General features: G+C 41.7%; 3 protein-coding genes across 4 annotated transcripts; 2 read left to right on the forward strand and 1 right to left on the reverse strand.

Annotated features, from left to right (window-relative positions):
* Positions 1-87: 87 nt before the first annotated feature.
* On the reverse strand, positions 88-6,179 carry znf341 (zinc finger protein 341). The gene is given in 22 exon segments (XM_037270594.1): positions 88-635; positions 986-1,056; positions 1,154-1,265; positions 1,461-1,593; positions 1,857-1,953; positions 2,264-2,313; positions 2,315-2,388; positions 2,391-2,448; positions 2,450-2,473; positions 2,589-2,618; positions 2,621-2,673; positions 2,676-2,801; positions 3,053-3,242; positions 3,388-3,478; positions 3,569-3,658; positions 4,072-4,154; positions 4,156-4,260; positions 4,464-4,739; positions 4,814-4,963; positions 5,278-5,462; positions 5,534-5,644; positions 6,104-6,179. Coding segments are annotated over 22 exon segments (2,601 nt in total). The 5' UTR covers positions 6,165-6,179; the 3' UTR covers positions 88-204.
* Positions 6,180-6,529: 350 nt separating this feature from the next.
* Positions 6,530-13,463, forward strand: e2f1 (E2F transcription factor 1). Its single transcript, XM_037270582.1, has 7 exons — positions 6,530-7,888; positions 8,540-8,639; positions 8,809-9,028; positions 9,113-9,265; positions 9,362-9,476; positions 9,544-9,820; positions 10,218-13,463. Exons 1-7 carry the CDS (start codon positions 7,637-7,639, stop codon positions 10,445-10,447), a joined length of 1,347 nt encoding a protein of 448 aa, XP_037126477.1. The 5' UTR covers positions 6,530-7,636; the 3' UTR covers positions 10,448-13,463.
* A 280-nt stretch (positions 13,464-13,743) lies between these two features.
* Positions 13,744-20,601, forward strand: LOC119117527 (protein-glutamine gamma-glutamyltransferase 5-like). 2 transcript variants are annotated; one of them, XM_037243858.1, is made up of 16 exons: positions 13,744-13,852; positions 15,012-15,206; positions 15,390-15,626; positions 15,712-15,830; positions 15,974-16,102; positions 16,213-16,390; positions 16,503-16,638; positions 16,994-17,097; positions 17,186-17,425; positions 17,501-17,530; positions 17,749-17,808; positions 18,058-18,099; positions 18,454-18,660; positions 18,747-18,907; positions 19,742-19,881; positions 20,171-20,601. In XM_037243858.1, the coding sequence occupies exons 1-16, from the start codon at positions 13,831-13,833 to the stop codon at positions 20,319-20,321; spliced, it is 2,151 nt and encodes a 716-aa protein (XP_037099753.1). In that variant the 5' UTR covers positions 13,744-13,830; the 3' UTR covers positions 20,322-20,601. The 2 variants fall into 2 exon arrangements, with proteins under 2 accessions (XP_037099753.1, XP_037099763.1); XM_037243868.1 differs by having other exon boundaries at positions 17,749-17,787.
* Positions 20,602-24,082: the final 3,481 nt, after the last annotated feature.

Below are 24,082 nucleotides of genomic sequence, written 5' to 3' on the forward strand. Positions count from 1 at the left end.
GTTCGTTCTGTGTGGTGGCAACTCAAACCTTTAAAACTCAATGGAATTCCTGCCCTCCCCCATGTAACAGAAAAGAACTACCACTTCTAAGTTTATGTTTAATCATGTTTTAATATAAAACAAAATACTTATTGCACATCCATGAACATTTACTCATTCATCCTTAAATCCACAAACATAGCATTCAATGAGTTCATGAGTTCTCTACTGTGATGCATCCCCTTCAAGTCCGTCAACTTCACTGGCGGCCACAGCCGATGTAGCTTGACCGCCTTCATTTGTTGAGTTCTGTTCTCCCTCATCTGCGTCGGTTCCCACCTCTTCCGGGTTGTCACCTTCCCTCGACTCATGTCTGCTGGTCCTTAACCTCCTTGTAAGACGGTCACAGCTACTCCCAACTTGCTCGTTCCCTCTGTCCAGCTCCACATCTTCCTCTGCGCTCTCGCTGTCGTGTCTCTTTCCGTTCCCAGCTCCTGAACATTTGTGATCTCTATAGTAACTCTGTCTGGAGAAGCCTTTGTTGCAGGCGGAGCACCGGAAGCGATAATTGTCAGTGTGCGACTGCTGGTGCTCGAGCATGTGAGCCCTGCGACTGAACGCCTTCTGACAGAACAGACACTTGAAGGGCTTGATGCCTGGAGGTAAAAACACAGGTGGAGACATCACCGGGATGTGAATTATCTCACTGTGGAAAGTATTGCCAGAGCAAAAAACTGTTATTGGTTTGTCTTTTATGTTACAATTTGGACCAACAAGAAGAACATTTAAAGTGCAAGGGTACCTTGAGTTGGGAGTTTAATTTGTTCTGGACCAAGCTTGTAATTGACATCTAATTTAAATGAATGTTCCCATCAATAGGTACCAGAGTATGTGTTGGTTTCAAATTTTCTTTCCAATATGAATTTCATATTCAATCCAGTAAAATCTATATCAAAGTACGGGCGTGTAGTAAGCGTTAAATTCATGAAGTGGACAAACTACTGACCTGAATGTGAAAGAATATGTGCCTTTAGCTTATCCGGTCTGTTGAATTCTTTGGTGCAGCCTACATGAGTCCTAATTGGGGGGGGGGGGGAAAAAGCGAGATGAAGGCAGTGATAAAAAAACAAAAGAAATCTATAGGTACTTTACATTTTGACTTTTGCCCCCTTACCTGAAAGGACACTTGTATTTTTTGAAGGGTTCATGAATGAGCATGTGGCGCTTGACTTTGTCTTTCCTGTTGAAAGTGGCTTCACACACGGAGCATTTATATGGCTTTTCCCCTGAAAAATGGAGGAACGTGTATCTAACTCAAATTCGTAGCCAACATTTAGTCCCTAGTTTCACTTTTCCGAACAGTCCAGTAGTCACAACCTACTCAGCCCCCTACTGGCAGTCACAAATTCTCTCAAAGTGATCGTGATCTACGTTCCGTAGCGAGTCGATGACAGTATTCCATCTTAGGACGTCTTACACACCTGAGTGAATCCTTGTGTGAAGTTTGAGGTAGTGTTCTGTCTTGAAGACTTTCTTGCAGATGTGACACTTGAACCTCCCTCCAACCCCATGAGTGGGGAGGTGGCGTCTGAAGTACCTTTCGCACGGGAACACCTGAGGAGTGCAGTGCTTACTTTGAAGGTTTTCCTAACCCGATCAACTGCTTTCAGACGCGTCACGCAAGGAAACAAATTGTGACCGCTCTGATGAAAGCTGGAATGACAGCAGAAACTGCCAGCTAGGTAAGCTATTTCTCTCTTTACTGGAAAAAATAATTATCTTACAACTATATAGTAGTAACATCTATTATTTTTCATTATTATTAAATATTTCATCATTATTAGGCATCACGCTTCCTCTGTGTGTGTGTGTGGTACCTTTTGACAGTGTGGGCATGGAAAGTTGTGTGTAGCGGTCAGAAGGTGTTGCTCTAGAGCTTCTTGGGTGGAATATCTGCTTTGACATTTCACACACCTGAAGACAACAGAAAACGCTCATAAAAGCTGACCCCTGCCAACGCTTCAACTATTTACCACCTGTGAATGATTCAGAGTGACTGAGATTCTAATTGGAGGTTGCGTTACAACCACATTTACGTAATGAAACCCTCACCCTGCCAATCATAAATATGAAATATTGTACTCTGTGGACAAATCCGCATGTGTTAAAACAAATTCGCTTTTGTTGAAGTCATTAGTGCTTGCAGACATGTGCAATGAACTAGAAACGGGCAGATGACCCAGAGAGCAGTTGCAGGCACAGTGCTACATGAAGGTCCACCAACCTGTAGAATGTGGTTTCCTTGCGTGGGTTCTGCTGTGGGCTGAAGCAGTGGGGAGTACTGGTGGACTCCCAGTTCAAACAAAGAGGGGAACTCCTTGCTGCAGAGGTGACAGCGGTAGGTCAGCTTTCCTGGTGAGTCCTGATGTGCTCCAAGAACTGATCCATTTTCTGGAAGGTCTGGGAGCAGGGACTTGAGCACACATTTGTAAACCTGACAGAGGAAGCAGCCTAATTATGGATCTTGACGTGTACATTTCATACATATGTTTGCTACAATTGATGACACCTCACAGTAAATAAGAACCACATCATTGGCCTTAGCTCACCTGCTCCCCCTTGTGTTGGGTCATGTGGGGACTTTCAGCTGGAAGTAGGTCTTGAACTTATTCGAGCAGAACTGGCACTGGTAGAGCTGTCGACCACCACAATCTGTTTGGTCTGACCTGGACCGTCTTGATTCTGAGGCTGAGAGGGCACAGAGTCTCCACAAGCGGCCTCCAGGCAGCCTGGGCCTCTGGCACGATTGTCTTCTGCTTCCCCTGAAGTTGTCTGTAGCCAAACCTGTCATTTATGGGCATTGTAGTGGGAAGTAATGAAGTTCAAAAATACTTTGTTACTCTCCATAAGTAGATTTTTTTTTCAGGTATCTATAATCGAGTATCTTCCAGATTCATTTTTACTTTCTCCTCCTTACTTTATTGCAGATGAACATATTGTAGTTGTGAATGACACTCGAGTTGACATGACGCAAAATATAAGTGAATGCCTGCATTAAAGCGGTTTAATGTACCCATTGTGGCTGCGTCGTCTTCCTGAGACATCTGGTTTTGGGTGTCCGCCTCCTCCAGTTCACATTGCCGCTGCTGGTCCCCACCGGCTTCCTCCTCCTCCTCCTCCTCCTCCTCGTTGGCTGCCACCGGCACCACCTTTACGGTGATAGGCAGCCTTGACACTGTGCTGGCCACACCCATAGGCCACACCTTAATGACAAGAGAGGGATGGTATCTTTACGAAGTCTGTGTTGGATTGTATTGCTTTCAGGAAATGACCAACATATAAAGTGCAGTTTTAGAACCCACTGCAGGTTACAACAATGCAGAAGAGTACTGACAAATCACTGAGGACCTTGTGTGTCTGCATGTGTTTCTTCACATTGGACTTTTGGGCAAAGGCTCGGCCGCACACGATGCACTGAAATGGTTTCTCTCCTGTATGACTGAGGGGGGAAAAAAAAGTATGGCAAAGTTGTGAGGAAGTGAGCTCTTTCTGTAATAAGAGCGAGTACGTCTTTAAATGAGTACTTCACCTCCTAATGTGCTGCTGAAGATCAAAATTTTTGGAGAAGATTTTGTCGCAGAAATTACACTTCAGCTTTGGGCCTTGGATTTCAGCGACTCTGTTGAGGAAAATCAAAAGGAACAAACTTCACACTCGAACATGCATCGTTCACCCTCACTTTTATGCAATGTGTTTGTTTGAAGTTATTTGGTGTAGCATCAGTGGCAGTAGTCGAAAGCGTATGCCTCAAAAAGTGGCCTCTGCTCAAAGACACATCACCGCAAATAAGGGCTGGTGCGTCGTCCAAAAATAATACCTGTACCTCAAATCACCTTCTTTTCCCACTGAATGACAGGTGGCACAAATAGTTAAAGTACAAAATGTGATACCACCAGATTTTTTGAAGGAGACATCAGTAGCAATAAACAATGATGTTGTTTTAAATCACAATTCTATAATCCTGATCTATTGGTGTACCAGTGCTGGCTCCGTTCTAAAATGAAGCTGCATACATAGGAACCATACGCATACATACCTATGACTCCATCTGAGCCTTTTTTGCTACTTCGAGGCCGTTTTGGGCCAATGAGTTTTTCAAACTCGCCCAGCTCAGCTTATGTTGGTGGTAATGCTACACGTCTTGGTTTTGATGCCCAGCTTTCCCGGACTGTAGACAGGAGGCGTGGTGAAAGACTGACTCTCCTCACACTGGCTGGGCACCTATGCCATATATAACAGTGTCATGATAACAAATCATACACTGGAAAATCTCCTTCAAAGTGAACACTTTTGATATGGCTCTTGTATTGGACTACAGTAAACCCTAGCATATTTGTGGTTCACAATTCAATAATTTATTCACAGTGTACAGTTACCCCATGTGAACCCACAAAACACTTCTCAAGCCATTGTTCTCTACTCACTTGTACAGGATGGAATGGATGCAGACCCAGCGGGTGAATCTCTGCATTACCGCCACCGACCATGTGGGGCAGTGTGCTGTAGACCTGAACTACTGAGTTGCCATGGCTGGTGGGGACGTGTGAAGATACAAGAGGCTGCTGGCCAGGTTGTCCTGCTGGCAGCGGGTGGGCTGGCGTCTGGCTCTGAGGAAGTGTGTGAGTGGGCTGATGTTGGGGATGGTGAGGGTGGTGGTGCTGAAGGTATGATACGCCAGTTGTATGCATGCCTGGGTTACTCTGGAAAGGCAAACGATAAAGGAGTTAAAGTAAAACGGTTCTCATTTAGTCAAATGTGATGTAAATTGTGCTACCTGTATGGGTGTCTGCATAGCAGTCATTGGCTGGTCAATGGAGGTGAAAGCTGAGATGGCAGACATAAGAATGTCATCACTGACCAGCACGTTGCCTTGAACCAGCGTGTGTGTTAGAGGGGAGGGTGGCACTGCGATGTAGGTGGACACCTGCAGGATAAAGATAACACACACAAATTTTAGTTACGTGAGATAAGGTCCAGAAACACCTCCACCAGGGAAGCTTTAATTACCAAAACAAAGTGAAGCAGCATTCCATTTCTATGCTTCCCAACCGTGCCATAACCTTATTTATATTTGGGACCCACAAAATTAATTCTGTCAGAACATAGCCATGGCATTACGATTAATACAATTGTATTTATGAGACGTTGAAATATCGTGAGAAAAAGTTGGGACTTTAGTGCGACAGAAGTAATTTGCATCATGTATGATTTTCCCTTTGATTGACGCTGTCTTCTCACCTGCCTGTTGGCATTAGGTCCTGATGTGATGGAAGGAACCGATGTGTAGGCATTGGTGGAGGCCAAGGACACAGTCGACAAGGAAGGGGCATTCGACCCGCACTGCTCACGTTTGTGTGCCATGAAGGCTGGCAGGGAATTAAATTGCTTCTTACATTTTCCGCACAAGAATACATCTTCGTCATCTATGGGGAAAAAATAGATGTGTGTACAGTGAAACAGAAAATTGTACGTATGCAAGCATCCATTTACGAACCCATGGACTGGATAGCTGGCGTCCCAGAGACGTTTTGGTTATTTGGGTCAGGAACACCCCCTTGACCATCCAGCAATGACTGGACCGCCAGGACTGTCTGATTGTCCATGCCTGGAGAGAAATGTCAATCCTGTTCATTGGATTACATGCATTGGTGCATCATTGAAAAATAAGTCTTGTGAATGACAATCTGCTTCTCCACCAGGCGCGACGTGTAATTTTGAATCAAATTGTATGCCTTACTGTACATAATCCAATGGCTAAAACCATAGACAGGTAATAACACACCACGATAAAATAGGTAGACCTACAGAATTGCACGTGATGTATCATTTGAAATATGATTTCGTGGAAGCATCTCATCTGACATTCAATTTATGCATTACCTAGGAGCCCGTTTATCCTTTTTGAACTAAATTATACGTGGTGTCGTGACAAAAACACGAGCCAAATATTCATTTGTGTTGGGTATTATACATTATAGAATTGTGCCGATAAATCACATTGATTTTAAATGCACCACCGAGCCCTTAAGGTTATAGTGGCATGATATTAACACATTATTCTTACCTTCGAGCACCTCAAATATAGCCTGCGCCATCTTGCATTTCCACGACTGGGCGTTCGGCATTTGACTAGTAGAGTCTGTTGGATTGAATGCGCTCCTCCCAGCTGTCAAATGTGTGTAGCACTAGAACTAATGTTGGGAACTACGGACTAGCATGTGAATATTTGACGATTAAATTTAAGTAACAACTAAGTAATACTGTAAACATTGTTGTAGTACAATATTTTCCGTTTATTAATTTCATTTTTAAAAATGAAACCGAAAATATCACAATAGAGGCGTGAATGCAAAATAACTCCAGAGATGTTGTCCATGTATTTTTGAAGCGTACATTCATGTCAATTTACGATGGTTAAGTGTAAATGCCACTGGACTGGATGACATTTAAATGCGTATTTGTATCGACAAATTTGCGATCGATAAAATGACTGACAACAAAATCCACCAATCAGGGCACGCTCAATTCGTCGAGCGGGGAACTCGTTTTCTCGACCAATGAGAGGCCCCAGACAGGCGCACGTGTCGATTTCGCGGCAAAAAAGATTTCGCGCGAAAAGTGTCCCATCCTTGTTTGGATCTCGATCAGCTGGGACAATAACAACAATTACGGACAAACACCGGGCAGCGAAGACGCTTATAAGAATGGATCGCACCCGCTGTGAGCTTCATGTGCATTAGCAGATGCTGATTTAGCTGATCTGTGAATTTACGGGACGCTTTATTTTCTTTTTTTTTTCTTTTTTTTTAAATCTGCACTTTAGTCAGAAAGCTTCTCGCATGCCCCAACAAACCGAGGGCGATTGGTGCTAGCATGCTAATATGACTTACTGCATGATCCAGAATAGAACTTCATTTATTAATGTTTCACAAGGTACATTTACTTAAAATCGTCCGAACATAACGGAAACATTTTGGTGAAGGTGAAGCAACTGTCTAATCGGTGTTGCAGAGTGCTCTCAACCCTTCCTGTAAAACTGCCGCAAAGTTTCACACGACATTTCATTCAATTTGATGTCGTTTCCGGTGTTGCATTCTTGCTCTCCAGACGCAAACGGCGACTTTGTCCTCGAATTCGTGCAACTCGCGTCGTCTCTAGAAGCGGCTAGCTCCTCGTTAGCATGCTTGTTGACGGGGCCTGGTCTCGTGCTGACAACCGCAGGTGAAAACAAAAGATTAGCATGCTAGCTCGCTATCCATCTGCTCTTTTGAGTCTCGACTTCTTTGTGTGCTTAAACGCCACACCTGGCTTCCCGAGCTGGTACGTGTCTGGCATTATTCTATTGTAAATACATTTGTTTGGGCATCCCGTCTTTGCTGTTTCACTCGAAGTGGGATTACAATTTGGGTGTCATAGATTCATGAGGAACTTCTTGAAAATCTATCCACAAGTTGCTCAAGAACACTTGAAGGCAAACGATCATCACGTGGCTTCTTAGTCACTGATAAGAGTGGAGCACTTGAAAAGTCAGAGTGGAGCACTTGAGAAGTCAGAGTGCATCTCGTTGTGACATTGCAAACTGTGAGAGACCCCTGCCATGTCAGAGACTCTGATAACAGGCCGCACGTCTGAGGATCTATTGGCTGACTTCGAGACTTTGCTCAACCCCGATGGTGTCGGTCTGGGTCAGGACCACCAGATAGTCATCATTACCAGCCCCAGCAATGAGGGTCTCCACCTGGATGCCGCCCCCTCCAGCACGGGAGAAATCCTGCTGTTTGCTACACCACAGGGAACTGCTGATGTGGCCTTCCAAGAGAAGAGAAGGCCAGCACTGGGAAAACCATCGGTGAGGACTTGTGGGCATGGCCGGAATCCCTTTTGGTGTTTTGTCACATTGCAAAAGTGTGGAGAATTTTCTCAAAAGTTTCCGTTAAGTTTCCAATAGCAAGTTAAGCTCGAGAGTTTCACATTCGCAAATCTAAACATTTGTCATAAACCGATATCGGACCAAAATGGCTCTTCTTGCTCATATGTGACAGTATCACACAGGGTCTCACCTTAAAGACACTTGCCCAGTGAAACTTATTATATTACATCATGAATATGCAGGACCGATACCTTTAGTTGCTCCATTCTTTTACTACTTCAGTCTGTATATCTTAAGATCACCACTGTCTAAAATTTTGGCTCATGAAAAAATGCCAAAGCCTCAGACGTTTAGACACTTGTGAGTTAAGGTACCTCTCAACTTGCATGAAATCTTGCGTAGTTGCGACTGTGAATGCTTGTTTGCCATATGTTATGTGCTCATGGACTTATATATACTATATATGAATGAACTATCATTAAGCTCATCACGGTACATTCCCACTGTTAATAGCAATTTCTGTTATTTTTTTTTCACTGAAAACACTGTTCCAACGTATGATTGACTAGCAACCAGTCCATTTCCCTTCTCCTCATCCTCACCTTATTTTCCTTTTTTGCATTTCCTCAGGTTAAGAGGAAGTTGGACCTGGACAGCGACCATCAGTATGTTAGTACGTCCCGGCCATCTTCAGGCCGTGTGCCACCCTCCACACCTGCCCCTCCCAGAGGTATAAACACACACCCACACACTGGCTGCCCCCCTGAGATGGATAAATATGGGTGAATTTTGCTGCTTAACTCGTATGCCACAAACGGTGAATTAAAAGTATTTGAGGTGAGTTATGAGATGGTCTGCAGAGTCAACATGGTGATGTTTTGTGCTCTTTCTCCTCCCAGTTCCTCGAACCGTTACGGAAAAGTCTCGCTATGACACGTCCTTGAACCTGACCACCAAGCGCTTTCTGGACCTCCTGTCCCAGTCAGCTGACGGCGTGGTGGACCTGAATTGGGCCTCGCAGGTCCTGGATGTGCAGAAGCGGCGCATCTATGATATCACCAATGTATTGGAAGGGATCCAGCTCATTTCCAAAAAGTCCAAGAACCACATCCAGTGGCTGTGAGTCCAAAATGTGTGCGGCTGACTAACATAGCCAAAGGGTGGGCTTAAACCGAAGAACCCGTGCTTGCTCGTCCTTCACAGCGGGAACCGTGTCGACGGGGAGTCAGTCGCCCTCCATCAGGAGCTGCGGAAGGAAGTGTGCGACCTGTCTGCAGCTGAGGAGCAGCTGGATAAGCTCATCTCCAAATGCAATCTTCAGCTCCGACTACTCACAGAGGAGCCACAGAACAAAAGATATCCTTTTGACTATTCACAATATTCCCACCTTCCTCGAATGCAGCATGAGCATGAGTCCTCTGAGCATCGTGGTCCTTAACGCTTCTCCGTCACGCTGGGCTATGTGCGCTGCCAGGATTTGAGGACGTCGTTCGATACGCCCGACCAGTTAGTCATGGTGATCCGAGCTCCACCAGAAACCCAGATGCAAGTCTCAGACCCCAGCGAGGTAGACGGCCGAAATGTTCATCAAAATTCACATCAGCCAAATTTCACCTTCCTTATGCCACTTTCAGGGTTACCAGGTGTCGCTGAAGAGCACGCGAGGCGCCATTGACGTCTTCCTCTGCCCGGACGACAGCTCCGGGGTTTGCAGCCCCGTGACGGAAAGCAGTCCCTCAAAAACGAGCTGTGACCCCCCGCCGCACGCACGAGCCAGCCGCTCGACGCCCGGCAAAGACAGAAGCTCCGTAGCTCTGGAAGTGGCTTTGTCATCCCCTGTGTCCACGTCGTCCACGCTAACAGCAGCTTCTCAGCCAGAATCCTCGGCGCTGTTGTTGGGTGCGGAAACAGGTGCGTGTAAACCAGCGCCTCTGTTTTCAGTCACGTTGCTGGAGGAAGTAGTGCACGTCACTTTTTCATTTTAGATCAATGTTGAAAACACTTGAATTTTAAGTTTAACAACTTAAGGTTGAAATATTACGGGAAAAAAAAATACTTACCAAATGTCAAATTGAAGTTATCACACAGTTCTGATAGGATTTGTCTGACACATTGGTACAATTTGTCAAGAAATCGAACCACAAATTCTAGATGTAATATTTTTTGCTTGCGAATTTTAGGGCAATTGGTGGACACCAATTCTAATTCTTTTAACTGCAGGCAATGTTTTAAGTCAGTGTCAAATGTTTTTTTTTCCACCACTTTTGTTTTACACTGGTTTTTTCATTGTTTTCCTTTTCTGTGGCAGAATCCCTTATGAACAGCGACCCATTCTCAGGCCTGGGGGACATGGCAGACTTTGACTTCTCCACGGACTTCCTCCACGGAGAGGGCCTTCCTCTCCCATTGGACGGTTTCATCAATTTGTCTCCGCCTCACAACCCCGACTACCACTTTGGCCTGGAGGACGACTTGGGCGTCACTGAACTGTTTGACTGTGACTTTGGTGACTTGTCACAAGTTTTGGGGGAGAGTTAGACAAGGGTTGGGCGGTTGGGGAGATTTTAGGTCTGGGAAAAGTCAGACTTGTACAGTGGACCCTCGGAGGTTCCACCTTTTGTTAAGAAGAGAACTGGTTTGCTCTTATAAAAGTTTGAAGTGTGGTGCAGGTGAGTTGTTTAAATAACATTTAATTTACATTTTTAATATTTGCATTAAAATCAAGCAAATCTTCCACTCGTAAAAATACCAGCCTGACACACACGCACACAAAACTTTCTCCTAAAACAACGACTTTTTGTACTGATCAGGGAATCTCAAAATTTTACACCAAGCTCTTCAAGTCCCACCATAATTGCCAACGATAAAATGGAGTCTAAAAACTAGAGAGGCTGAGGTTTTAGTTCTAAAGTGCGCGTTTATTTACGTAAGTTAAATACAACTAAACTGTACTTAAAAAAGGAAAGTACTGTACATGAGTACAGTACTGGATTCAAAAAAGATATTGCATAGCTGTAATATTTGATTGTACTTTGTTATAAATGTAAATTGGAATTCTATTATTTCACTTTTTTTTTTTGTGTAACGCTATAGAGAAACTCCATGTACCACTAGTGGTACTCGTACCATACTTTGAGAATCACGGTAATAGGTACCGTAATTTCTCGAGAATAACGTAATAATCTTTTGCAGGAGAAACAAAACCTGTTAAAATCAAGGGAGTGTATTTTATTGTACATAGGTTTAGGGGAGAGAGAAAAAACCACATTTGTCAGCTTGATTAGATGTCACGGTGTTGTGAAAAGGACGTACTTTCATTTCAATATGATATTTAACGTCTAATGCTACAAAAATATATTAGTGTATATTAATGTGGTGGTTTTGATGTAATTTCTTGGCGGAGCTAATGACCAACTAGCATATTACACACTTGTGTTTTTGTGGCGTGTGTGTCAACGTATTTTTGTAGCTGTAGCTGAGTCTTTTTCTCAACTGGCAAATTGGGGAGCATACTTTTCATGAGCACAAAGAAAAATCTGATTTTGAAGGGCTACAAGCTGCATATAAATTGAGTATACATTCTCGAGAAATTAATGAATAGATTTATCCCCTCTCATTGTGTCTCGAATCCTTCCTTCTAACTTCCAAGTGTTGCTTGCGACTGCTCCGAGGGTCCGCTGAGGTACTTTGGACAATCAAGCAACTTGCGCAATATTGTTGCTTGAAATGATTCTAATTGAAACCCCAACCCCCCAAATTTTACAGCACTTCCTGTGTGGACTTTAGCTCGGATTTAGCTATATTTAAATTGTGCGTGCGTGTGTGTATGTTTTTGTGAAGTGTTTTTAATGTGCTGGGTGGCACGTGCAAGTGACTTGAGAGTTTGGAGCCAAGCCAGGCTTACCCTTACCCTGGCCCAGCTCAATCTTCAGGGTTTCATGGGAACAGTGCTGGTTGCGTTTGCTGGTGGAGCAAAGGTTGGATGATTTTGGAAGGTGAGTTAACAAAGAGTCCTCAAAATGCTGAGCGGCTGTGTGAGTTTTTGTTTTCTTCAAACAGAAATTGTGCTTAAATATGTCAATTTATTTTGATGCCTTGAGGTGGTGATCGTGCAGATACAGGAAAAACTTGTGAGCTCAGTGATCAATAGTCACATGTTGGGACACTTGTCAATGTACAACATGATGGATTTTGCTGGGAATGGACAGCGATAAGTGTTTTCTACTTGGCCTTTGGCCACTTTGCAAAATGTCTACCAATTTTTGCATCAAAACATTTTTCTTCTAATTTATGTATGCTTTGTTTCCCTTCCTAAACGATTGGGGGGGGGTGTACACGTGTGACGAAAAGTTATCTTTTATTACAGCGTTGAATTTGTTATTTATTATTTTTATTTGACGGGATTCTAAAGAAGGTCTTGCTAGCAGGAAGGGACTTTTCGAATGATCCATGCAAATGATTCTTTGAGTATTTTTGCGTGAGCCTTTATTAGCGTTTTAATATGTGCATTTGCTAGTGATGGCAAGTTTTCTCATGTTTGTAATTTTGATTCTCATCACTTGCATCACTTTATTTTCAAACTGTTTTATCAACCTCAGCACTGCACGTGAACTGTGTTCAGGGTGCCTCTGTCCTTTTAAAAAAAAAGAAAGAAAAAATCTTTAAAAACTGCAGGTTTTTCCTCATTAACGTTGCGCAAGTATAAAGTTTACCTGCTGTTAACATGTGCAAGTATGTTGTCGACCACCACCGAACTAAATCATCTTTCATTATCAGTAGTTTTGTTTGGATGCGTCAATTTTGTTAATTTTTCACGGGTTCATTCATCCATCCATTATCTGAACAGCTTTATCCTCGTAAGGGTTATTTTCACAAATTCATTCATTCACAGTTATGTCTGCAAAAATCAGTTTTCTGAAAAACCCAATTTGCCATTATTGTTCCCTTTCATGATGGATGAAGGTAGCTTTTTCAAGTATTTGGAAAGCCATTTATTTAAAAAAAAAAAGTGATTTGGGAAATATTTGGGGGATACATTTACAGGTTAAACAAAATGTAGATTAATATTACTACTTATTGGAACACTTAAACTAAAATTGTGCTTTCAATGCAGAAATGACAAATTCAAAAATATGGAGAGTGCAATGATCACGTAATGAATTCTTTCGTTTGGTGGGGGTGATTTAATCAACACGTATGGCTTCTGCGTCTTATAAGATGACTGCATTAGTTTGTATAGTAATAACATTTTGAAACGTGTTCAAAATTACTTGTTTTGAAAATAACTGCTATTCTGGCCCAAGTGAAGAGAACGTTTTTGTTAAAAATCTAACTTTATTTATATCACAGTGATTGTGTCTTGGTTGCAATTCTGGTTCAAAGTGCTTTTTAGGGAATTCTTTTAAATAGTACAGTTGAAATGCCATCCTGAAATGCCAAAATATTTTTTAGGTCTTCTTTTCATTGGTTTGCTCATGAAGTAGATTTTTTGTCATGAAACACTTCCTACTCTTTTGTATCTTTTTTAATTGAGAAAATAAACTATTTGGTCTTACATGTCTTATGTCATTTATAATGTTAGCAATGATTAGGAATACAATTTTGCTTTGAGATAGGAATAATTCGGCTTCACAGCATACCACCCGAATTGTGTCTGTATTTTGGAATTCCAACATTAGTACACCTTGTAAAATGTCATTTTTAGTGGGGAACTTATTGAACAGAGTTGTGCTGCTACCTAGTGGCGAATAAATACAAATGCAATTTATTTTGTAAATAGAGTTTTAATTTGGATTAGCATCATATTTATTCCTTCATTTTTTGCTGAGGTGCTGATACGAAAGGAGGAAACGTGAGATCGTTATTAAAAGGTGGGCGGAGTCTTCTTATCGCTCCTGGTGCTTGTGGCTGTCAGTCAGAGAATGGAGGCCACGCCACAAACAGGTAAGCGCCACACCGCAAGCCACACCGCAAGCATTCTATTTTGTTGCATTTGTCCGACAACCAAATGATGCATTTAGGTCTTGAGCCTTTGTATTCTTTCACGAAACAGAATGCGGTGGATTTTAACCTGTCACACGTAGTCAAACTTTTAACTTATTCCAGACAATGTGCTACGTAAACACGTAGGTGTGTAAATAAAAAAAGATTGATCGACCGTGGTGATATGAATGTGCAATAAATCAAAAAGCAGTATGAAAACGAAAGACAAACCTTTTACATATTTTTCTTCAGTCGGTGACTTAACTAGTTTTAAATATAATACGTATTTGTGCATCATACGAATGAAAAAAAATATTAAAACAAACTTTTAAACCCCAAATAAGGTTTGAATTAGATATTTGAATAATTGTGATAAAAATGTTGAAAAAGCAACACAATAAATATTGAATGTTTATAAACAAAAATATTGAAAAAACAAGATTCGTATTCAACACGTCCGATTTTAAACTTATCTGTGCAGGTAATTTCAATGTTTTTCTTCTACTCGCTCCCTTTTTAAAAAAATTGTATTTGTTTAGCAAACAAGTGATTATTTTTGCTAGTTTGTTTATTGGGTGAAATGTTTATTACCAATAATTAAAACTTGAAATCAGGGCAGGTAAGTGTGCTTTGTTTGAGGCCGCTGTCATTTATGACTGGATTGTACTTTATTGTATTATGACTGCCTTGATGCCAAATCCTAACTCAAAGATTGAAGATGAAAAATATATATAATTACCATTTAAAAAAAGATCCGAAATTCACATCATACACAAGAGAAAACTGGTAGATCATCAGTTAACCTAATGCGTCACTAATTTCTCTTCTTTGGAAAAAGCCAAGCCTTGCCTGAGAAAAAAAAAACTTTAATTGGTTGTGTTGAAATATGCTGACAACTTGTCCAACCATTTCGTAATGAATGAACTAATGCCAAAATGCAGACAATTATAGCAACGTTACAATACAGTTTGAGCCACGTGACAAGCAACTGTGAAAAACTGTAATAAGGGCACTCAATCTATTTATGTAACGATTATATGATATGATATTATATTATATTATATTATATTATATTACATAAGATTACATTTGATCAGTTTCTTGTTAACTGGCATTTTAGGCCAAACCAGAGGCCAAAGACGCCTGAAATTGGTCAACTTTGAGATCCAGGAGAACCACATTTCTCATGAGACCCAGGGGCTCAGCGACAAATACCTGGTGGTCCGGCGGGGGAAGCCATTCAAAGTTACTCTGCTGTTTTATGGACGGATGTGGAACCCAAACACAGAGTGTCTGGTCCTGCAGGTTTTGCTAGGTGAGTTTGTACATTCCAAAAAACAGGGGGGGAGGGTATATGATAGTGACAAGTTTATTTTCTTTCAAGTCAAATTTATTTATATAGCCCTTAATCGCAGACAAGTCCTCAAGGGCTTCGCCGGGTTATGTACTTGGCATCACTATAAGGTCAAAGGTTACATTTTTCCTCCCATCGTCACAGGTGAAATGTCAGCAAAGATGTTGGTCCACTTCTCAGACAAGTTGTCTGATCGGCATAGCTGGTCTGCACGAATCTACCCAGGCAACATAGGTCGTCGTGTCGTCACTGTCCACATCTGTGCTCCTGTGCTATCCTCTGTGGCGCAGTACCAACTCCTGATCCACATATCAGGTGCACACGAGCAAAGCAGCTACGTCGCAGGAAGGTTTGTGTTGCTCTGCAATCCTTGGCACAAAGGTGAGTCTCGGGCTGTGACTCATGCAGTCATCTTGCGATTGTCGCCACAATGCAGCGGAATGAGTACAGTTTTCTCTCCTATAAGATGACCCAGTGTACATACCACTGGATGCACAACGACAAGAGTATGTCAAGAATGATTATGGCATGATCTATATGGGCACGGACATCAACTTTAGCAAGCAGCCTTGGTCGTTCAGTCAGGTACATGTATGATGTAGCCTGCCGGCGTCAACTGAATGTTGGTAGGCCGAATCCAGCAAACCATGACAAAAACTTTGACACTCCTGATAAAGCCATTCAGAGACAGCAATTATTAGACTCAATCAGTGTTTATGTATGCACAGTATGAGCCTGGAGTCCTTGAGGCATGTCTTCAGATGCTGCAAGTCAGTCCACAACACCTCAGCAACAATCACAAAGACTACGTTCGAAGAGCAGACCCAGCCTACCTGAGCAGGATCATCTGTGCTATGGTGAGACACAAAAATCCTCACCCAAGTATGATTTTTTTTAGCAAATAAACGCACACACAAACTTGCATTTTTTTTTTTTTTACTCTTCCATCTTTTTGTTCCTCTGCAAGGTGAACTCTAGTGATGACATGGGTGTTCTGGAGGGGAGGTGGAAGGGCAGCTACAAAAATGGTGTCAATCCGACAGAGTGGAGTGGCAGTGCGGACATCCTTCTCCGATGGATGGCAGCCAAAGGCAACCCTGTGCGTTATGGACAGTGCTGGGTCTTTGCATCTGTCCTCTGCACAGGTGCTTTTTTAAATGGGCTACATTCATATTTTATTTTGTCGTTACTTCTTGTTCATGCAAAAGTTAGTACCTACTGTATTTTTAGTTTGGTCCTGCTTTTTTTTATGTCCAGTAATGCGGGTGCTGGGGATTCCATCCAGGGTGGTGACAGTGTTTAACGCAGCCCACGATGGTGATGGAAACCTGATCACTGAAGAGTTTTACTCGACCACCGGGCAGAGGCTTGGGATATCAAAAGACAGTATTTGGTTGGTATCTGTTCATTTTGAAAAAGTATTGTATGCAAACTGAAACCACACATATGGAAGCACTTTTTAGACTTCATTTTCTGGGCCCCACACCCATGAGCGGTGTGGGTTTTCATACTGCCTCTCCACCACCCTGGGCTATGTGAAATGTTTATAAATACCTGTTGTTGTATGTCATTGTAAAGAAAGATGTCGGGGAGCAAATACTTCCCACGCCAAAAGCCGTAGTTTGAGCACCCATGCTGTACACCGAATAAAAATAAGTGGGTCTAAGCCGCTCCCCTGTGGAGCACCCTTAAATAGATCTGTACTTCTATTCCAATCATGTATGCCCTATAACTTGGTACACACACAGGAATTTCCATGTGTGGGTAGAGTGCTGGATGAGGAGGTCAGACATTGGTGCCGAATTTAATGGCTGGCAGGTTGTGGACCCAACTCCGCAAGAAAAGAGTGCAGGTGTGCAGATGTTTTAAAATGTCTATAAATGGATTACTTAATTGGTACAATTTACCAATGAAATGTTATAACCATGTCCCCACGGCAGGCATATACCGCTGTGGTCCTTGTCCTGTGGTCGCGATCCAGAGGCGTTCCCTCGACATCCCATATGACACTGCCTTCATTTATGCCTCTGTTGATTCGGACATCGTACGCATGATAGTGCAGTCTGGTAAAGTGGTGGAGAAGAAGGTGGACACTCAGTGGGTGGGACGCTCAATCTTCACCAAGAGCATCGGCTCAGATGTGCCAGAGGATCTGACGGAGTCTTATAAAAGACAGAAAAGTAGGAAGATTTCTATGAAGGAGCAAATTAGTGTACAATTAGCATGCTATTTAATTGTTTTTATTTTGTTTACAGAAGAACAATTATATAGAGGGGGAGACTCAGGTCAGTGGCTGTCGACATCTCCACCTTTTGTTGTTTCCACTCTAGACAATTGTGGGTGTGGTCTATTCTTTTTATTAATCATTCTAAGAAACCTCTTTACTCAGTGCAAAGCGAATGACTTATTAAACTTTTTATCCTAGATAGAATTTTGCACATTTTAAACATTTAATGGACCTTATTTTATAATTGTTGTACCCTGTGCCTACTCTTATTTAAAGGATTTGCTGACCTATGCAGGCAATCATTTGGCGGACCTGGTAAGTTGACATACACTGCTGGTAAGATTTGACTCTTCTTTGAGGCCTGGTTCAGTCGGCTGTCTGTTTGCTCAGGTTTGCCCCGCTTCAGAAATGCATGTTGCTGTTTTCACTATTTCACATTATTATTATTCATGCTAGGGCTAAAACAATGAAGGTGTTTTTTTTTTTTATGTCAGTTTTTGTTCTAATTTTGAAAAGTGAACCAAACATTCATCCTCTTTTTTGTTGCTGTTTCACTGTGTAATTGAGCGCTCTTATTTTGTACAGTATACAGGTCCCATTCTGCCGGGCCTCGTCCTCCCAAACAAGGTAATATACTATAGTTAATGTAGTTAATAATTCTTTTCTTTCTTTTTTTTTTTTCCATATTTTGGATTTTCCCTGTTTTTCCCCACCACTCCCCATATTTGTTTTGATGATAAAAAGTATTAAATGTTCATTAGTTAATGTTAAAAAAAAAAAAAAAGTAAATTAAATTTGAAAATTAATCAAGGCTTCACACATGGGCTGCCAGTCGACCATCCCTGGTATAAATTGCTAACTGAACAATGTAAATTCATTACAACAAATATCATACATGTGATCTGATAGTTAAAGTTACATGTTTGATCTAATATGAATATACATAACTGTCTTCCTTTTACTGTCTTTGTTCTTGTGCAGACACGTCCAGCTTGGACGTGACCTTGACCATAGATGGAGAGCCGACTATCGGCAAGAGCATCAACCTGACAGTGACGGTTACAAACCCAACAAACAGCGCACGCCTCCTGAAGGAGCACCTGAGCGCTCAGATAAAAAAATTCAACAGCAGCCCAGAAAAAAGCTTCTGGGCGAGCCACCAAGATGTATGCATTCAGCCATTTGAAGGTGAGCCGTCCCAGTGACACAGTGACTGATTAAAGCCAACATTGGCACAATGTTTGCATGTTTTGCTTTGTTTTGTGTCTCTGCAGATTTGATACGCCACCATTCTATTCCGCCCTCTAAGTATGAGGCTTTCCTGGCAGGTGATGACATTGTGAAGGTGGCGGTGGTCATTAAGGACTTAAAGACAAAAGAGAGGGTCCTGGCTATACAGGACTTGAACCTCAGCTCGCCAAAAATAAACATACAGGTACACATAGGTTACCTGACCAATGACAAAGCAACAATGTGTTTGGGGGCGGGATATGTAGTTGCGACGAAAACAACCAACCAACCATGGACGAACGCATGGACGCTGCAATTAATTCTGTCTCCTTGAAAAATATGCTTTTCATGTTTACAACCTCATGTAGTACTCTTTCCCGCTCAGATTTAGTAGTACATCGATGCTGCCTGGAATCTTGTAGTTTTCTGTAGTTTAATTAAAAAAATGAAACTTGAATAGTGTGTTGATTTAGAACAAAAAAAATCCAAAGGTCCACCATAATCGTCTATCTTGAGATGGAGGATTTTGTGTGTTTATCTGTAAGCTCAAATCATCAATTTGAATGGAACTACTGAAACGAATATTCAGACTCAAACCTTTTGCACAACTGTGGGCAGCATTGAAAATGCTGCAACATTTTTTGTTCTGAGACTCAGTCAGGACTCTGCAACAGCAAATTCCTCTAAGGAAGGTGAAGGAAGTACAATATTTATTTGTCCGAATGTCTGCAAGCAACCAATTTTGTAGTTTATTAAGAATAACACAAATATGCAGTTGCTTCTCAATAACTTTGAATATTTTGGAAAACTGTTTATTTCAATTAGAAGATTTCCTACATTGCCAAAATTGAGCTTTGATAGTGAACGCTCCACCCTTCCACAGTTCAATGGAAATGTTTTGTGCAGTCCTGCTGACTGACGAGTAACGAACAATGAAAATGATGTCTGAGAACTCGACTGTCATCTATTTACTGATTTACAGTGACAAGACATACCGCAACTTGTTCCAGCTAACCTCCTCACCCTGATTTCCGTGTAGGTTGAAGGCGGGGACAGAATCCAGATGAAGAAGGAGTGCATTGCAATCGTTTCTTTCACCAACCAGCTCAACAAGCCTCTGGGTAGCGCTGTTCTCACTGTGGAAGGCTACGGCTTGTTGCAAGGCAAACATGAGGCCAGGTGAAATTTGAGGCACATTTGTGAAATTGTTTTCAGACGAAACCTGCACTAAATGATGCAATCAGTTTCATTCTGGTACTACTCCAAGTCTAGTTTGGGCTCAAAGTACGGCAGGAATGTTATTGGAATGTTGTAAGGTATGTCTGACTGGAAATGAGACACATCAACATTCCAACTTAGGTTTTAGATTCATAAGTGTAGCAGGAAGTTGTATTTTTTGTGTGTTTGCTGCAGACTAATCTGTTCATAAATTGTCATATTAATCACTGTCTATTACGCTCTCATCCAGGCTGACCGTCCTTCAACCAGATGAGAAGATAGAGAAGAAGGTTACTATCGTAGCCTCTACTTTGGGCACGAAGATGCTGAGTGCTTCATTCTCACATAGTAGCAGCTCCAGCGTTGTTTCCAGATGTTTCCACAAAGTGACTGTCACATAGTGACATTAAAAAGACCCAGAACATATATCTATACAGTGATCCCTCGCTACTTCGCGGTTCGTTTATCGCGGCTTCAATGCATCGCGGGTTTTTCTTCCAGCCCAAAAATTGTTTTTGTTATACTAAGGGTTTGTAGTGCATTCTCCAAGGACGACATAATTCACTTTATCATATACGTGTTCTGTTATATGTTATACTGTTCTGATTGCCGGCTTTTTCTGTCAAGCGCATTGCGAGGTTATTCTGTCAGTTAATAAACACGGCTCACAGAGTCTGAATGTAAGACGTTTTCGGCTTGTTTTTGCCCCTATAAAGCAACTTCTACAACATTCATATTAATATTCTTCGCAATGTTTCATAATGTAAACATCACAAGGAAAATATTACAGAACATTTTTTAGTGCAGGGTCACACTCGCTTGACATTGGTGCTGGCAATGTGGGTTCATTTTCCCCCCAGTGATGATGACGATGTGAATTGTCGCTGTTTTAGGCAACAAGATCCCTACAAACTTAAGCAGAATGGAAAATGGATGAATGGATACATGAAAACAAATAGATACAAACTTTTTTTTTTTAAGGAGAAGAGCTTGTTACTCCAAGCGACCAGTAGGTGGAAGCATTGACCTGTGGCGTTTACGCCTCACTTTAATCGTAATTCCAGCAATACTATATAATTTTTTTTTTTTCACAGTTTGATCGTGCGTAAAGTTCATCCCAAAACGAATTGCGTTTTTTCCAAATGCTTTTTGTGTGACCTCTGAAACAAGCAACTCCTGAGATTAAGTGGGTTGGATGATTAATGAATGAATATTTTGACAAGACTTTGCAATATGTGTTATTTATTAAACTCATTGTAAAATGTCCTATTTGACACAAACGATTAGGTTGATCTGGAATTAGGTTCATGGCGTTGAAATGAATCAAGGGAAATGAACTCTGATGAAATATAATGTAAATAAACTAACATTGATTTTTTTAATCTATTTATGAAGAGGAATGGCATGCAACTGGGATTGAGAACTTCCAAAGACTTGTGTCCGCATCCAGATCCCCTTCCAAGGTAAGAAATAGTCAAAAAATGTGCGCAAATTATCAGTGTATATTCTAATCATTTATGTATATTAATTCATATGATAATAATTATTGGATGGATGATTTAAAAGCACGATGTTGGGGTGAACAGCTTGTGATGTCACCTGAGTGTCAAGCAGACGCAGGTGATAATCAGACTGCACGCTTGCTGATTTTCAGACAAATTAAACGTCAGGGAAAAGCAGCCAGCGCGACCACTGAGAACGCTTTGAAAAGCTGAGCCCATCATAAATTATTAATGGATCCTCCTCCGCCCAACACACATGTACGCAAACAATCACACACACTCACACACGCGCACACACACACGTCCATCCCTCGTAACAAATGTTAATTACACTTTGTCTTTGGCTGCCTCCTCACTCCTTCACCCTCTCTTTTTCATCCCTCCATGTCATCCATCCTTCTTTTTCACCCTCTTTTCTTGCCACTGTGTTATCAGCACATTGTCTTGTCCATATCTGGTGTCCTTGTTGACGTCACCTCCTTTGACCCCTCCTGACCATCTGTTTGTCTGGTTCAAAACAGCCATGCTCCTCGAACACTTTTAGCTGCTCAATTTTTGTCACATCTTTTCTCTCCCTCTTAATTCCTACTTTTCTTCCACCAATATCTTGGTTTATTAGGCATCGAGCAGAGAATGCTGCAAGGTCCCTATTGTTATGTAGAAATTCTTATTATTATTCTCCCCCCCAAAAGATAAAACTTTTATTTGAGAGGGTTATGGTCTTATGTGCCAGTACCCCGATGTGGCCAGGTTTGCGAGAGCCCTTTATAGCTGCTCGTAGCTCAGGTATTTTCTTTATTCTTCCATCCATCCTTCCAATATCTATTCTTCCATTCATCCCTTTTTCCTCTGGATGGATGAGGGCGCAATGGCTCTTTCCACCCATCCATCTTTCCTCACTCCTGCGTTTCCATTTGTACTTTTCCTTCACTGATCCTTCCTTTCATTCTTCCTTCTGCACTTCCCTTGGTCAGTACTTCCTTCTTTTCACTCATTCATCATTGAGCAATGCTAACTCTATTCTTCCATCAATGCTTCCTTCATTTTCTTCATTCTCCCCACCCTCTCTCCTTTGCTTTTCTGCCTTTCATCCCTTCATCCCTCCTTTTGGCCACGACCCATCCTTACTTTGATTCACCTTTCTTTCCCTTAAAATATGCTCTAATCCCATGCATGGATGAATGGATGGATGGATGGACAGATAGAACGATTACATAGATAGATAGATCATTGTTGCACAATAGAGCACATAAAATTGCAGTCAGCCATTTTGTGATGGGATTGTATCACAGCTTAACTATTCTATCAGACTTCTTGCGTTGTGGGTGTGTGATCTTATCAGTCAATTAAAGGAGCACTGGTTCAATATGACTGGACTGAAATGACACTTTAGGCCAAGGGGACAAACGGGCCGATGAATGGATAATCACCACTGTAATGACTGAGCCGTGAATTCGCATCATCAAAGATTAAAACAGCATTCGGTGATTTGACGATGTCAGTGGTTGAGGCTGTAATCATGAAACTGCCCTTCACAGACTGCCGTGCCCTTTAAATGTAGAAACCCTACTGCATTTCAATAGCGCTTAGTTATGAGAGTGAGATTTTCACTTCAGTTAAAATTTTATAGTCACCGTTTAAAAAGTGCAGATATGACAGGTGCAGAGGATTGACTATTAATAATGCTTTGAATATTAAAAAAAAATCCAAAATTGTGATAACCTTGGTTCGGGCATTTTGTGTATTTTGTGAGGTTTTGGTTGTTCCCTCATGTTTTCTCTTGTTGTGTTCCCCTCAAGTTATGGCCGTGGTTGTTTCCGGTTGGTCGTCACCACAATGTAAAGGAGAGTTACGGACGGGGAGGGTAATAGTTTACTATTAGCTAAAATGCTTTCAGACTGGTTTAGCCTATTTTACTTTAATGTCTTTGAGGAAGTCAAGTCAAACCTATTCTTAACATTGAGATGTAGGTGTTCTATTCAGCCCCACTCGTCTAAACACGGTAATCGGATTAATATTGTGTTTGTTGAATATGATTAAGCAGTCAAGCAGAAAAGTACACTTGGTTTCATGCATCTCATTTTGCCTTATACTGTCACTTGCTTTCGACTGAAAATGACATCACAGTGCCTCAGGGCTCGTATAACAACCGTCGCCGCTCACCTGTTTTCTGGGTTTGGTGATGTGACATTCACAATCTGAGCATTTAAGCATTTTCTGTTGACAGCAAGTGGCAGTGCAAGGCAAAATGGTCACCCCTGAGATGAATAATTTTTTGGGACTTGATTTTCCCTTTAAAGCATGACAAGACAACTCTCCTTAATGTGACAAATCTCTTTTTCAACTTCCCCCAGAGACCAAAGTGCAAGTAATCTTTTCAGATTGTTTTGCAATTAAGTTTCCAATGCAGAAACTGGGTCAACTCTGACTTCTTCATCAACATCAGGGACAATTTTAGGGGATGCAGAGTTGGTATTAATTTCACGCTGCATGCATTTTGTTTCTACGAGCAATGAGGAAAACAACGGAAAAAAGATCAAGTTTAATTTTCTGCCAAAACCTACATTATACCAATGGGAATTAAAGCGGTAATGTTTCCACAATAATAAGACTCTTTGCAAAAGCACTATGGGAAAAGAACTAAGGAGAAAGAAAGACAG

This window comes from Syngnathus acus, chromosome 2, assembly GCF_901709675.1.
Source record: "Syngnathus acus chromosome 2, fSynAcu1.2, whole genome shotgun sequence".
Taxonomy (NCBI): Eukaryota; Metazoa; Chordata; class Actinopteri; order Syngnathiformes; family Syngnathidae; genus Syngnathus; species Syngnathus acus.